Genomic DNA, 17,154 nt, shown 5'->3' on the forward strand with positions numbered 1-17,154 from the left:
CTCTCTCTCTCTCGGCTCGGGCTCGCGCTCCTCCTTTCTCAGTCGCGCGCTGTAATCCCGCAGTCAAACCCCGGCTGCCGGAGCGCTGCTCGGCCTGCGAGCAACAAGGCATGAGGGAGAACTACTCTCCACTATTTATTTATTTATTTTACGCGTTTGCAGCAATTTTAGCTAAATGAATTTTCATGCTATAGGGAAAAAAAAAAAAAAAAAAGAGTCGGCTCTCATGCGCGCGCACACACATCACCTCTCTGTATGTGTGCGCGAGGAAATTGCAGCAGAACTCATGCATTAGCTGCACATTTTCCGGCAGCAGTGGGAGATACAGTCCATGTCCCCCTCTCTGCTTTCTTCAGTGTAAACACGGTTTATGGCTGATTTCTGCCTCAGAGAAGCGAAAGCCTCTAATAACATGTTACAGTTTGTCATGAAACTTTGATCGGAGAATTTCAACTCGTTCAGGACGTTGCCAGCAACTAGCTGGTGTGTTTTTGTTGGGGGGGGGGGGGGGGGGGGGGGGGGGGGGGGGGGTTATGGGGATCAGTTATTATTTAGTGATGGACAATAATACATGATTTTTTTTTTCTCTCTTTAAAAAAACAACAACAACATTTGTGTTCAGACCTATTTACAGATATAAGTCTTGCGTTGCGGTTTGCCACAAGTCATATAGGGGACACATGTTATGTGTGACAGAAAAGTAGCACTGAGCGTCACCCTAAACGTATCACTATCGTGAAACATGGTGGTGGCAGCATCATGCTCTGGGGATGATTCCCCCCCTCATCATAATCAGCCAGTTACAGTTGGATGCATTCAAACAAGGCATGTGGCCCAGTCAAATCCATTTCAGTATCCACGGCAACACTTGAAAATTGATGTTCAGTGATTCTCTCTATCATGCCTGACTCGCCTTGAGCTACTCTGCATTGGAAAATTGATAGAAAATTGGGAAAATCTCGTTCTGCAAAGTACGTTTACGTGAGTTTAGTGGGACTGAACACATTATGCAAACCACTTTGCTTTTTTGGGGGGGAAAAAACAAAATGAAAATAAATAAATAAAAAAACATGCATCATTTCCTTCATCTTCACAGATACATAAAACTTTGTGTGGCTCTGCAACATAAAATCCCAGTAAATCACGCTGGCCTTTGCGGTTTGTGGGGCAGGAATACTTTTGCAGGGCACTGCATCTGCGTAATAATATAATCTGAGACTAGTTAAGTTGTGTTATTTGAAGAAAAGTATTTATTTACAACACACATGTACACATATACCCTTCAAAGCAAAAGCACACGACTCATGACTTTGTCTTCAAAGGAATTTTAAAAGATGTGTGTCATACATGTCTGAAGCAGTGGATAGTGGAAGCATTGATAACACACACTCTCACACACGCCCTCTCTACGACACACACGTGTTCCCAGTCACATCAATACTGTTCCACACATGCAGCACACATAAAAACTGCTGGGCTTTTATTTTAGCCCTGTGCTATCGGGACAGATGTTAGGTAGTTGTAGCTGCAGATTTAGTCAAAACTCAGGACCCAATTTGGTGAGTCAAGAGACTAAAATTAGCCTCATCATTCTTCAACAACCGCCATTTTGAATACGTCGACTTGGTCGGACTTCAACAATCCTCTTCAAACAACGTGTAGAAAGAAATTAGATGGTTGAAATGTTGCTGAATGAGAACAGTAATTGGGTCATGAACTCTAGTTCACACTAGAAAACCAGTTTTTACTTTTTACTTAAAACAAAATTAGCCTTTGACATGCTAGGTAGCTAGTGCTAGCTAGTGCAAGAATTAAACTTCAACTAAACTATTGGTCATAAAGTATACCAAGTATAACTTTTCCCATCCAAATTCAAGTGTTTGTCAGTAAAACGTCTAAAGATCACAACTTTTTTGACATTTAGTTTTTACTGCAGTTTAGTGAACTGAAAATAATAAATTTTAGCTTAAATATTAAGTCTTTATTATTCCTGGTAATTGGTCACTCTATTCATCCCCTTTTCAGTAGCTTTAGTGTAATACACTTGTTTTAAACCCAAATAATGGTTTATATTTAAAGATAAGGAACTTAGAAGCACTATTAAGCCTATATATGTTATAGTCTCATATATAGTAGGTGATGTTTTGATGCTTCTGACTTTTATGTACAATAATTTTTACTTTCAGCACAAAACAACCAGTAGAAAAAAAACTCAGCAAGCCAAAAATGCTGGAATGCACTTTAGCTAAATACACATATAGTTATTTTTTCTCCACGGAGACATTTTTGATTGAAAGCAAGAAGCATCAGAATGGATGAATGTTGGACCCAGAAAAGGGTTTGCAAAATGACCTAGACTGGGCTGTTTTTAGCCCAGCAGTTTTTAGAGTGCTACTTTTACATTCTCTCCTGTCTGTTGATCAGCATTATACCAACCTAGTCAGAAATAAAAGAGAAAAAAAAACAAGACTGGACCATGGCATAAATGTTGTTTTCACAAAGCATCTGCATCGAATTTATGAGAGGGAGAAACTCCATTGGGCGCGCGAAAGCGAGCGCGCCGCCACGTGACGTTAAACGCGCCGATAAGACCCTGGAAAAGACGTTCAATCGCATACAGATGGAGAAAAAAAACCAAACTTGTCTTCTGGGTTATACTTGCAACTTCCCCATTGACTGTGAAACATTTCTCAGAGTGCATCGCCATGACGACACTAAGAGGATCTCCCCAGCCTATACATATAAAATTAAAGCAGTAGGAAACGGGGCGGCGGGGAAAACTTCGTCCATCTGGTTGTGAAAGCAGTAGAAGTGGCCTCTTCTGGAGGCAAAAGAAGTGCAGCCTAATTGACGGCAACATTTGCATCTTCTATGTCCGCCAGGAAGCTGTGAAGAGTGGTACATAAAAAAACCCAAAAAAAACCGAGCAAAACCAACACCTGGATCGCCGACCTTTCCGATATTCCACGAGAGGCTGTGAAAGAGTGCGAACATCGGATTTTACTTTGTTTTAAAAATAAAAACGCAACGTGGTTCAATGGAGCTGGAGGTTGAAGAGGGCAGATTTGTTGGGGACGGTGCTCGCTCACACACACCCACACGCGCTCACACACGCACACCCACAGATCAGAGAATCCGTAAAGAAACCAGGAAAAAAAGAGAAAAAAGTTCACATCCTTTTTTAAAAAAATCTATTAGAAACAACATAATATGCAGAACAATACAATAGCATTTACAATACTTAGTTTCCCAGTTCTTGTGAGAGTCCAGCGTAATTTTACAACTGTATACAGTATATTTTCTTTCTCAACTCACTTCCCAAACTAGGGCTTGATATAGTTTTATACTTTTTTAATTTCATCACTCTCCATCCAGGTCTCAATCCACTGTATTTTTTTTTTTTTTAAAGGGCACCTCCTCCTGTCCTTTACAGACATTGGCTTCTCTTTGGTCCACATCCTCCGTCCCAAAGAGTAGAGCGCTCCTCTTAAAAAGAAGTCTTAACATTTGCCCTCAAGAGTCGAGAATAGATCAACCGGGCACCACATTCGCCAGAGGTGCAGGCAAATCGCCCGAAAAGAGTCAATCACAATCACTTTGATGGAGGAATCCGCGTGGGGCGACGGGGCAGCAGCAAAGGGACTGCAGTCTTGTGCCAACCAGAGAACAAGAAGAAAAAGAAGAAGAAGAAGAAGCGGTATTCTTTCAGGAGTCAGGTCTTCCTGTACTTGGCCGAATTTTGATCAGCGCAGCTCAGTTCGATTCTGGTGGAAAGATTAGAGGCAGCCACGGAAGACGTCCAGGTGACGGGCGTCAGCCAGATGAAACGGTCGCTGAATCCGGAGTCTTGTTTTCGTTGGTTACTGGCGTCGGGAAGTCGAGGTGTGCCGTTCCTAAGCTCCACGGGCCTCTGGGAGACACACGATTCCCCTCCAGCTCTGAGGAGAGAGAATATTCAACCGATCAATACTCAATAATCGGTTTTAAACTGGCCACATTAGACAGCACTGTAAACGACAGAAGGTATGGGACGGTGTTCAGGTTTATGTGCAAATGGCGTTTTGGGGGTACATCGAAAAGTTATCATTCAACCAAAGCCCCTGTTTCCACATGGTCACTGCGTCTGATACTTGGGTTGTAAGAAATTGGAGACGGGGAATTTTCTTAATGGGTATTAGAGTAAAGGGGAGCAGGCAGAGAAACACACAATGCTAAATCAGAATGAAAGACATTTATTTTCTGTTGCAGCATGACCAAATGTGAAAAACTTCAAGGAGTCTGCAATACTTCAGAGTCTATGAGTAGAAACTATTTCAGCAGCAGAACGTGTAACAATAAATAATTATAGTAAATGAGTTAAATAACAATCAGTCATTAACAGCATTAATCAGTCAGACAGAACCAGACATTTTCATGTTTATGCACGTAAACATTGTGAGATTTCCTGTTGGAGTAGTTCAGTGTGCTGATGTGCACACAGCAGGTCTCGATGCTCACTTCTATTTTGTTTCACCGAAACGTGATTTTTCTCGTCACTCATTTATTAATTAAATGTGACGTATCAGACTTCTGTGTGAACGGTTTGCGTCCATAAAGAGCACCGCATGCGCTGAAGAAGAACGCTGACGCCACACTGCAGCACAGAAGTAATAATGGACGGAAACTTTTGTGGATCGATTTTAAAGTTTAGTCAGCAACGAGGGCTGAGTCGTCCCAAGATCGTAACACAAAGGAAGCTAATTGCAAGAAAGCACAAGTACTAGCAACGGCCTTTTGTGGAGCAACGTCTGTAGGGAAGTGTGTCTGGATGCGTGCTCAGAACTATGAGTGGTGGGATTGTGATGTGATGCGCTTCAGTGACAAAGATTTGTTTCATAAGTTCATAATCCTAATTTTCAGCCGTCGTTTACATCCGGATTTAAAGCAAATGGCTTTTCCTGGCACAGATATGTCTCACATCAGTGACATGAAAGGCATATATAGTGCAACAAGACTGTTGAGACTTAAAAACAATCGGATACGCATCCAAATTAGCACCACATATGGAAGTGGCACAGATCAGATATTTTTGGGTGAAAAGGTTGCGCCGGTGAAAAAGTTGCGTATGGCCAAAAAACGTCAGACACGGGTCGTATCTGCCTGTTGTGTGAACGTAGCCTATGTGTCAGCGAACAGAACCATGATAATCTGGGTCAGAACCACAGCAGGAATCCACATACTGTGCCGATGCATGAGAGAGACACGGAGGGTTTTGAAGGATATAGTGAGTTAATCCTACACCCAACAGTAATGCTACTTTAACAGGAGGAAAGGACTTAGAGACCAAACACGCATGATCAGCTTGAAGCGATACCAAGGTTGAGTGCATAACATTTCCTGGATAATCTGTTGAACTGGACTACGAGGTAACTCGGAATTAGCCCTAGGTATTCTCTCTGAAGAGAGACTAGTCAGCAACTGAGACACCCTCTCGTAAGCAAGCCCTGAAAGCGATCCGAAACGACCTCAAACTGGTGCGGCTTGACAGCAAACGTCCTCAGAAACATGCAGAGGGTAAAGAAGAAGTCTTTCTCTTAGCAGCAACAAAGGCGCTCATCCGTCTGTCAGCAGGTGGGGAGTGAGCGGCGAGCAAACGTGACCGACGTAGTTGTCAAAGCCAAAGAGCGAGAGGCGAGAGCCGCAGACGGCCGTCACCTGAGAGTGCCGTCCACGCGAACGCTACACACACACACACACCCCTTCATACACACGTATACACCAGAGGATCATTACAGACGAGACAAAAGCGCAAAAGGAAAAGGATAAGGAGCACGAGAACAATAATCGTTTCCTGCCTCCCCTCATCCATCAGTTTTCAACAAAGTAGAAAAAGTGTGGCGTGTTTAAGACAAGTGTGAAATATTGTGCTAGCTGAGCTGCAGATATGTATGTTTATAGTGGGTTCTAGTTGTTATTTTCTATGTGAGAGGCACCAAACGTAGGACTTTTTCATGTGAACATGCAAAGCAGTGGGTAGTTGAGACATGGAATAAAAATTATACAGTTTTAATTTTTTTCCCCAATTATTTCAATTTTTGCTGGCCAAGGGCCAGAAGATGTAAGTCTTCTGGCCCTTGGCTCTAGCAGCATGTGGTCCAATTCCCTTTTTGCAAAAGGAGCTTGAGTTCAGTGTTAATGTACGACGAGTCAAGATAAACATCAATTCTCACTTCATGTCAGAAATTGTTTTAGTGTTGATCTCAATCAGGCCATTCAAACAAATAAATAAGCTTGGACATTAGCCAATCAACTGCAGAATCTAACAGGTTGTTTATTTGCTATTAGTCTACATTTAGTTCCAATTTTTCCATCAGCCTTGTATTTTGTTTGACCTAATAAGTGACTTTTAAAGGCTTTGCACTACATTTCATGACGAGTGTTTAAGTAAAGTGGGTGGAAAAAAATCTGAACATGTGGGCTGACATTTTCAGATTTTCACGTCAAAAACGAGATTTTTTTTTTGCCTAGATTCTAGTGCAAATATCTTAGTACCCTGGAAATAACACAAATATACAGTAACTATAAGTTATGAAAAGCTACATAACTTGCATGTAGCTTTTCAGCAAGATATAAGCGTCTCTTTTAAGTCAATAATTTCTTCATTTTGATGAAAAAGTACTCGCTCCATTGGTAGATGGGGAAAATGTCATAATCTGCCAGTGGATCTAGTACTTTAGGCCAGTATTAAGGAACTACTGACTTAAAACAAGCTCGTGCAATCTTGCTGAAAAGTTACTTGTCAGCAAGTTTAGTTTTATTTCCAGTGTACTAAGATATTTGCAGAAATACTTGGATCGATTCTGTTTGTGATCCTAAAATTCAGGATGTCCAGTCAGCAAAATGGAGTCAGATTTCACAAAACCTTAACAGGTGAACTCTAACAGACTATAATACTATTGGCGTAGTCGTGTGTCTTTCCTGCATTTTTTTTTTCACCTCAGGTTAACAAGACTGCACTGATTACTGCGGCAAACTCATGTCAAGAGGCCAATAATGCTATGAGTGCTTGGAAGAGCTCAACGTTGCTTATGGGGTTTTTCACCTAATAAGCAAATCAATACATTGAGCTGTAAGTCTCATTTCCTCGACTCTGAAGGGGGGGGGGGATTCCACAGGGGCCGCATCAACAGGGACACACATTCACATGGACAATACAAGGGGCCACGCAAACTCCATGGGGACCTGTCTTTCCTTTTTGTTTTTTTGCTGCGTTCCTTCTTTTCCTTCTAGCTGCTCAATAGTCAAGGTTCCTCCACAGGAAAAAAAAAAAAAAAAAAAGAAGTTTTGTGTGATAGTTGGAGGGTTTGTGGAAGGGTTTAGGGAAGGGATCTTGACCCCTTCCCATCGGCGGAAGATTAACAAATTTGCGCTTAATGATTTCAGCGATGAATTCTGGGACAAAGGGTCTCCAGCCGAGACTGGCGGAGAAAGCATCCGTTCATTCAAGCGTTGTCGATTTGGGGACGGAGGGAGGGAAGCTTCTAATGGGCGAGAACCGAGAAACAAATTCCAAACTCTCTGCGTCATAATTAATTCTTCCACTCTGTGATAATTCTCCTGAAGCCCAAAATTACAGTTTTGCAACTGGGGGGGGGGGGGGATTGGGGGGGCGCACATGGCTAATTTTGTGTGAGAAGGAAAGCAAAGAGACAGAGAAGGAAAGGAGGGAAGGAAGAAGGGGAAACGGGGTAAGGGTCATCCGAGAGTCATTCCCGTCGCAATCAAAGGCTCGGCTCGCTTCTGCTCGACTTGCTGGGCTTCATGTCTGCTGACAGGTGTATTGTTTCGCAAGGGGATATAAGCTCCGTGATCATCATTGGGTGGAAGGCATAACGCTCTCCACTAAGCAGGACTAATTGGCTTTAGTTTTAACTAATGTTGCGGTGTGACTGCCAGGCACACCTTCTGTAGCCGAGGCTCGGCACAATAACCGCTCAATTTAGCCCCTGCAGTAACAAAAACCTCAAACGCCGCTAATGAAAATTGCTTATAAAATATAATGAACCTGTGCTCTCTTAATCAAATAAGATAACGGTCCCCACTCCTCCCTCACGTAATAACCTATTAATTTAATTGGTCGTGAAAGAGTATAACACATCGCTTACTTTTAAATGACCTAGAAAAAAAAAAAAAAAAAAGGGGGAGAGAGGAAGAAAATTCGACGGCGCTGATGAAGCTGTACGGGGGGAAAGACTAGGTTGCGGAGACGAGACATTTTTTTTTTTCTGTCATCATCCGTCTCTCGGCTCCTCTCCTCCCTCTCTCTCTTCATCCGCCCCTCCCGTCTTCTTTCAGTCTACCTCGCCGTCTCTCTCCCTCTCTTCCTCCCTCCCTCCCTCCTCTCCACTCTTCCCGTCTTTTCTGCGCTTCGCCCCGTCTCACCGAGGATTCCTCTGGTGGCCCAATTACGGGATTCAGCAGGCAAATTGAGGCTGTTTAAAGCGCGGTCTGCTGGGAAGGCTAGCAGCTGCTTGGAAAGAAAGCTGCCGAAACCGGCCCTCGTGTTTACTCACTTCACACGGCGGCGACGCGGACAAAACAAAACAACAAAAAAAACATGTTTAGCTTCTTCTTCTTCTCCTACCTTACACTTCTGTGAGATGAGATCGCCGGCCTTCTGTTGTCGCCAACATTCGAGGCAGAATTTATATATATATATATATATTTTTTTTTTTCCCCCACTACAGTGTATGAGCCTTGTGCAGAGGGTTAATGGTCCCTATTTTTGCAAACTGAATAAGTCAAATCCATTGGTCACACCTCCAGTGACGGCATATTTAATTTGGATCTAGTCAATTAGGCCCGGCTAAGCTCCATACCCTGCTGGCTACCTCCTCCATTTTGCAGTAGTTTGTGTCCCCTCTCTGTGCCAGGAGTAATCCTATTACCATACACACACACACACACACACACCCACCCACCCCCACACACACACACACACATATATACCACTATACAGGCCAGCGTGGAGGTACACAGGCGAACGCCCACACATCAGCATGTATTTATTTCACTTATAAACGTTGTGCGGTGGCACACACAGCAAGGGGAAAACAATGATGTTCGGCTGAGATTGGACCCGGCGCCGCTTTATCACAATGTGCGGCTGTGGCACCATCCACAGCCTGTGTACATCCAGAATTATGTGGGAGTCTGTTTTGCCCTGGGGCAAGAGCGAGGGAAGGAGTAAGAGAGAGAGAGAGGAGGAGAGGGAAGGGGAAGAACGGGGAGAGAAGTGAGAAGGAAGAAGAGGAAGAAGAAAAAAATCTAGAAGAAGGTGTGTGAAAGAGATGGAGAGAGGAAAATTGACAGTGTGAAAAAGCACAATGTTGGAGCGAGCATGAGGAAGACAGTGAGGGTAGGTGGAGGTGGTGGTGGTGGAGGTGGTGGTGGTGGGCTCCCTGTAGCTGGTTAGCATGTGTGTATTAATGCGGCTCATGCATCAACAGCAACCCGGCAGATTTACGACACTTAAGGGCGCGCACTTCTCTCGCTCTCCTTGCACCAGCAACGACTGCTTACATTTTTGCCAATCAGTCTGTTGCCATAGTAACCTCCTACCTGCCCCCTCCCTTCCCATTAGAGGTCCCCACCCTACCCCCCTCCACCCATCTCCTGTCCCAACCCATCCCCGCCCCCTTTCCTCTTCCTCCTCGCCACATGCTAACACACACACAAAAAAAAAATCAGTGTACAAACGGTTTATTCTTTCATAACTTTGTCTCGATTTTGAACATTTTCTTTATTAGTAATCCGTATTGTAATATAGTATTACACTGCATGTTACTTTAAGCCTTTGTAGTTCCTCTCTCTTTTTTGTTTGGCTTCTCCTGTTTGATTTTGTAGCTTTTGGACGTGTGACAACGACGCACAGCGACAGAACGTACACAAAGAGTTACACGGGTGAGATCAAAGGCTCTTATCACCGCACCGAGGGTGGGAACGCTGAAGAAAAAGCAACAGCGCAAATCCGCTTGGTGGAGAACAAGAGAATGCTTGTATCTAAAACCCATTTAGACACGAAGAAAAATCCACTTCGGTTGCTTCAAGTTTTAGGTTTGAATGTGGAAACACTCAAAGACAAACGTATATTATTTCCAGTATTACTGAAAATGTCTAAAGATCAAGTAGGAAGGAACGAATAACATACGACGCTAACGCATAATCTGAAAACAAAAGTCATTTCGTCTTTGTTTTATATCAAACACCTGTTTTACAAAGGGTTTTTTTTTATCCTCTCTCACACAGTGTGACGTCACCTCCACCATAGCACATATTTAAAAGGTGTATGATTTTTGGTGCCCTGATAAATATGGGTATAAATAACTAGACCTAAATGATACTAATCACAATACATTTATCTTTTATTAGCAGCATAGCCTTGAATTAAAAAAAAAAAACTACCCCCAATTTGAGAACAATGGGGAAAAATGTAAACTGATTGCTAAAATCTGACACTACTCCATTTTGGTTTACATTTCGAGAAGAAGGAAGGTGCGCTCACTGAATCTTCAAAAGTTTTTGTATCTTTTCCTTCTTCAATTCTTGGTGCAGTGCCACCACTGGCGAAGAGGTTGCCAGGCTATTCAAACGGTTTTGGCTCGTTTGACACAACGAACCGCTGCAGCTGAAAATGTAACGGCAACTTTGGTCACCAATCGAACAAAGTCTACAGGACAATCAGGTGTGAAAGCACCTTTAGATGCCACTCATACCTGAAGAGTGTCAGAAAAAGGATTACATCAGTCTAAAATCAGTTTGTTTAAAATCAGTTTGTTCTACTTACAACCCCCATTGCGTTGTGATTGGTCAGACTCGGGTAGGGCTACATGTAGTGCCACTGACCTTCCATGCCCATGTTCATGCCCATTCCACCCATCGGCCCTGGAGGACACAAAGAGGAAACGTAAAAATTAAAAATGTGTAGTCTCTAACTGATGGTGCAGAAATTTATTGTTGACTACTTCAAACAGGGAATTGTTCGAAGCAGACCGCACTTAGCAACAGTGTGGTTTCACTATGAAGCTGATTTGACAGACAGCATAGCAACAAAGCCCCGTGGATTTGGCTGGGAGAGGTGTGTGGAAGTGTTTTGAGGTGGGGTGCAGGGTGGTTAAGTCGGCCGGCAGTTTATCTAAACCTGCTGACTTCGAGTGGAGGCTGAGATTGGGTTGCAGACTTGAGAGAGAATCACAGAAAACAGGGGATAGAGGAGGAGAAGAAGAGCTTAAGGACAAACTCTGGGATTAAAGCTGATGGCGTGAGAGAGGGACTGAGTTTTAAGGGGAGTGGGAGTGAGGAGGAGGATGGTGGTGTAATGTGATTGAGCACACCTGTTCTGGTGTATCCAGGAAAGAGGGGGAGGAAACGGTGTGTGTGCATATCTTTCTAAGTGTTTTTGGGAGTGCACATCCTGCTGTTTCTACCCAAAGCAACAAGCAGCGACTGTAAGAGTTCACAATAAGAGCTTTTCTGTCAGCATGAAGATTAAAGTAAACATCAACATGGCAGATATTGGCCGAAGAACACATCTACGTCTGAAGAAACGCAGAGGAGGACACAAAGGTTGAAGAGGGCGAGGTGATGTTGGAAGGAAAACGGGTGGAAGCGAGCCAAAGAAACCCGCAGGAACAGACTGAAGACAGATAGGAGGAACAACAGAGTGAAGAAAAGGACAGACACGCGGAGAAAGCCGTACCAGGTGGTCTGATTCCCATGTGCTGCTGGCCGTCCATGACGAAGCCACCCATTGGCTGGCCATCTGGATTGTAGGGAGCTCCTTGACTTACTGTGGATGCAGGAGAAGAAGAGGGAGGGAGGGAAGGAGGGACCGGTGGGAGGAAGCAGAGTGGTCAATTAGTCCTTTTAATTAAAGCTCAGTGGACGGTGCGGGATCATCTGTTGGCTGGTGCACGCACAGGAAGACTCTGCTGTCTTTCAACGTCACTCTGCTCCATGCTGGTACAGCTAGCTGTCCGCTGTAAGCCCCTGGTGAACTTTAACGCAGATAAATGCTCTAATAGGATCAGAATAAGAGTTTAATCTACGCTATGGCACATTTAAGACACCGACTTTGGTTTGAGGGATTGACTTGTTGAAATTTTATTTTGATGCTTGCATCGAGTTAAAACTAAATGTCAAGACTGCAAGATTCTGCCATGGGGCCAGAAGCTCTGAAAACGGCCGAGAAGTCGTATTTGTCACCAAAAATGTAATATATTTATTTTAATGATTGGAAAGACCAACACAAAGAGGTGGATCAATGGGGAAGTGAAAAGAAAAAGATAGCTAGTTTGCCAGACTGGATTCAGACTTCGCTGTCTGCACTAAGGAAAACTATTTTTTATTTACGCTGAAATGACAATCGATACTGTTTGAGTATTGTGATTTTAATTTGGTTTCTTATTAAATGGAAACACTGAGATTGTAAAGTTGTGTTTTTTTTGTTTGTTTTTTTTTATTAGCGGTATACTCACAAAGTTTTGCGAAAATTTGTAGTGGAAACGTCAAATGTGTCAATGAGGACACCAGTGTCGTCATGACAGTGAAGGGTTATTAAACATATGGAGTCTTATTTAGTAATAAAGAGACTTTTGAAGACTGAATTATTACACTAGATCTTATTTAGGGGTAAAGGAGTAAAGGGGGGCACATTTGAAACCTGACAACTATATATCCCATTCTTTCCGTTTCTCTGTTAGGCATTACGTTGTATTAACTGCTATGTACAATTTCAATCATCAAATTTGAGATTATAAGCAGAGAAAATCTAGAAAAGTTTCAAGGGGGGTGAATTCGTTGGTAAAGGTTAGTAAATGTCTATATGGCAAGATTCTTTGCCCAAATCTACATTTAAATGTAATCTTATTTGTCTGCTTAAGCAAGGTAGATTTTAAATGTCACATGCGGGAACAATTCAAATTTCATTTTGTAAATCCAAAACATTTCAGTTATTTCATTTTGACTGTCAAGCTTGACATGTCCAGCCACTCCAATAGATATTTAATAAAAGACACGTTGGCACGTAATACAGCAATGCTTTTAACGTAAACCTTTTGCTGCGCCCTGACGTATAATTATACATACGATCAAAGGAGCAAAATCAAATCCAGGTTGAGGCCCGATCCGGTTTTCAACAAAAGTTCATTCTTACTGATTGGTCCCAGAATCTGCTCCTATCTTAATACTTTATCTTATAAATACGGACTAAAACTGAGCGGCAAGAATATGTGAAACCTGATCCGGTTCCTTATTTTCTGCACCCCTCCATTGTTCTGCTCCCATAGAAAGCCACTTACCTTCGATTTAGGCCGTTTGGCGGCCAGTCAAGCAAAAGCAGGACCTCGGCCCCACTGAATGCCTTTGAACTTTACTATGCCCCCCCAACCACCCTACCCACTCCCTTAATGCCGCCATGACCTCTCACCCCTATTACAGGTAATAAAGTTTACAGCAGTCCAAAACCAAGCCATGCACCAGGGGGACTGCTCACTCCTTCCCCACTTGTTCCCTCGAAACAGCCGCAAATAGGGTTGAGGGAGGGTGTTTAAAGGAATTGGGAGTTGCGGGGTGGAAGGGGTGGGGGTAAAAACAGGTCCAGAGCCAAAAAAGCCAATCAGCGGTCAAACCAAAAAAAGAAACGGCCGTAGGTCTCTCTAGGTTGTAGTTTGAGCCTTGGTGGAGGATTTGGTTTTGTTTTTTTCTTTTTTTTACTATGTACCTGTTTGGTGAAAAGGGGCGGGAAGGGGTTAAGAACAAACTATTTTGAGAACACAGCTAGCTTTGTGAGCAGGATAACAAGGGGGGAAAAAAAGTCTCTCATCATTAACGAGAGCTGGTCGTTTCACCGCTTTGCCATTTCATACTTTAGCAGCTTTAGTTTTCTCCTATGGTGGGATTTTGTACCCATCTTGGATATGTTTTTACTGACCACAAATCAACTCAAAGCCACCATAGGAACGTTTCGTGCAAACCATGCATCAATTTGTACCTAGTTTGTCCTCCATGGGTAAATCTGACGTCAGGACTTGTCCAAATTGCTGGTAAATTGTAGGAAAGGCCAACATGTGGGTACAAAGTGGGGTTACGAATTGGCAAAGAGGTGAATACTTTACTTTTTCACTCCACATGGCACGTCAAGGTTGATTAATGGTTGCTGTTAATGTTGAGATATTTTGCCTTTTAACTTTATTGGTCAGTACAGAGGGACGGGGGGAATTCCCTGAAGGATTTGGACATTCCAAGAAGGGCGCATCAGTCCCGTATTTACCCACTGAGAGGCCTCCGGGTGCATGGACTTGGGCTGGCTTAAGCCTGCGCGACTTGAAAACAGTAACTATAGGAGACTTGCCTGCACGGTTTGACTGGTCGATCATGGGCTGCACTATTCTCCTCCGCGCATTAATGAACCTGCAGAGAGTAGGGGGGGGGGGGGGGGGGGGGGAGGGAAGGACGGAGGGGAGGATCGCAAGGGGGAGGAGGAGAGAAAAGGAAGGAGAGGAGACAAAAACACAGAAACACAGTCAGAGCTTTACTCAAAACAAGATTAAGGGGGGGAAAAAATGCTGACTAATACCATGAAGCTCTTGGCAGGCAGCACAAAAACCACCACATTTCCAAAGTCGCCTTTTTCTCTTTAGCAAACCATAACAGTGATAAGGAGTAATTATTCTCCCATAAGCGACGCTGAGCCCCAGTAAAGCTGTTGCAGCGCAACAGCGAAAGTCGCATCTTTACTGCCTCAGTTATTAAAATAGTTGTCTTTGAACAGTCAGGGACTGCAGAACTTGTGGAAACCTGCCTAACCCCCCTCCCCTAAAAAATCTAGAGTCAGCCTGAACACTGGGGTCTTTGTGGAGGCAGGATCTTCCCTCTGCGCCTGTCTGGAAACATTGCGACCCATCTCTTTTTATCCGAGGCGTTCCGCCTCCCGACGGGCTGAGACTGCTGACGGTTTAACACGCTCGGCTTCGAACACGGCGGGGTGTTGCTGACGGAGACGCGTGGCACGTTGCCTCTGGTGAGAGGCATTGTTTTTTTTCCAGTGACAGGTGACCGTGTGTTACTTCTTTTAGTCCGTGCAGTTTTTGTGCACTAACCTCCTCATGACCTCCTGTAGAACTGCACAGTCAAACCATTGGTATTTCTATCCTTAATAGGACACGGTCTTGAACTCTGTTCATTCTTTTTGTTACTCCATTAGTGCCTAACCCCAACATCACCCTGAACGTAGCCGTTGCCAGTACATAACTCAACTCTTTCACACCTTACCTGTAACCCTTAACCCTAGGAATCTGATTGGGCTTTTGCTGCCTGTAAGGACTATTGCTTTTAAAGAAGGTAAGTTATTGTATCAGAAGAAGTCTCAAAGACATAACAAGTACAACTGGACCTGCTAAGATACAATTGAATTTTGCTGGATGATAAATTGTCCCAGACATTATTATAGATATCGATAAACGATAATATTGTTGCTGTGAGACCATTTTCAAGTAATATAATAGTAATGGCATAATAGCGCAAGAACACAGTCTCAAAGATCAATAAACAATGGAACTGGAAGACATTTTAAATATCCAAAATAATGCAACAAATAAAATGAACTGTTAAGTTTCTATGAAAAAACGTTGTCCTTCAAAAAAAAAAAGGCTAGTTGAGACCAAATCTCCAATCTGACGACTTTTGTCATCCGGTTTTCAGCGAAAAGGGAGAGAAAAGGCAAAAACGATAAATCCTAAAAATACAAATTATTGAGCTCATTTTAATTTATGTGATTAATTGATTTATTGCTTATTGCGACAGGCCTAAGTGTAACTAGAGAACAGATTATTTCTCATCTCAACAGGGCGTTATGTTTACTTTCTACATTCAAAAACAACATTGTGACACACTGGAACTGGGATTTGGTCACCTTTAGTCTTACTGGCCTTCAGAAAACGTCATTAAACTGGAAAACACCCCAAAGTGGCAACACAAACAAACACAAACTCATTTTTAAAACAGATTCTTGCACTTTTATCACACACAAAGTTAATGCCTCTCCTGCATGTATTCACACCTATTAATTGTGCATGTTCACATAGGAACCGATCTGGCCTCGGTCAGCCTAACCCCTTCTGAAATGACCCTTTGGCCTGTAATGACCCCAAGGAGAGAGGACTCTTGGGGGGCTTCTGACTTGATTTATGTGTTCCTGCTGTTGCCCGACCGGACACTTCTGTTTCATCTCTGAAAGGGGAGGGAGTGGGCCTTAACCGAACTTAAGGGGGGGGGAACAATGGTAGTGGGAGACATTTTAAAAAGCTGGAAAATGAAACGTTTATGAGCTCAGGGTTTGGGCGAGAAGGGGAGGAAAGAGACAAAGGGACGCAAACATGCCGCATCTGTTTGGACCCCGAAGAGCGAGGGGAACTCCCTTGCTTTAAATTTCTTTAATATTCCCTCATCAGAAGTGCTTTTGTGTTCCTCCTTGGTTTTATGGTTTGAAGACAGACCTGCAGGGAATTAGGGAGACAGAGGATGGCGAAGCTAGTCAGTAAAAAGAAAGATTAACAGCCTTTTTGTTTGCTTGTATTTTCTTTACAACTATTATGTCCTTCATTGCAAAAACACAAAATGCCAAGTATTTTTGGTCTAATTTCAAATGCAAATGTCTTAGTGTCCTTAAAATAAGACAAATCTGACTCGCACTTCACTTTTCAGGAAGACATAGAGCATGTTTTAAGTCAATAATTCCTTGATATTGTTGAAAAAGTACTAGTTTGTCTTGCAGATCGTTTCACTTATAACATGGGAAAAATGTCTTGATAGAAGTGAAATAATCTGCCAATACTTTTTCATCAATATTATGAAATTATTTAGTAAAAACAAGCTCCTATCTCTTGCTGAGAAGTTACTTGTAAGTTAGTTTTGTCTCATTTTCAGTGCACCAAGACATTTACACTAGAAACTAGACCAAAAATGGAGTTTTGTGTTTTTGCCATGTTTAAGCTGCTTCAGAAATACTTCTTGTGAAAAGAAGCAAGAACAACATAATTGGAAGTGGAGCTGGTAGCAGTTTCCCTTCTATATTTGCTACACTGAAGCACGCTGATATGGAATTTCAAAGGAGACAGG

The 17,154-nt window shown here is 43.0% G+C and overlaps 1 protein-coding gene across 2 annotated transcripts in view; it reads right to left on the bottom strand.

Annotated features, from left to right (window-relative positions):
• Positions 1-1,222: 1,222 nt before the first annotated feature.
• Positions 1,223-17,154, bottom strand: part of meis1b (Meis homeobox 1 b) — a 107,762-nt gene continuing 91,830 nt past the window's right edge. Inside the window, exons 10-13 of one of the 2 annotated variants that reach the window (XM_032552362.1) lie at positions 14,390-14,448; positions 11,738-11,827; positions 10,826-10,923; positions 1,223-3,938 (exon numbers count right to left, since the gene is read on the bottom strand). In XM_032552362.1, the coding sequence (XP_032408253.1) occupies positions 10,865-10,923; positions 11,738-11,827; positions 14,390-14,448 (208 nt within the window). In that variant the 3' untranslated portion in view covers positions 1,223-3,938; positions 10,826-10,864. The remainder of the gene's footprint in view (positions 3,939-10,825; positions 10,924-11,737; positions 11,828-14,389; positions 14,449-17,154) is intronic. The other variant, XM_032552361.1, reaches the window with a different exon arrangement.

This window comes from Xiphophorus hellerii, chromosome 22 (genome assembly GCF_003331165.1).
Source record: "Xiphophorus hellerii strain 12219 chromosome 22, Xiphophorus_hellerii-4.1, whole genome shotgun sequence".
Lineage (NCBI taxonomy): Eukaryota > Metazoa > Chordata > Actinopteri > Cyprinodontiformes > Poeciliidae > Xiphophorus > Xiphophorus hellerii.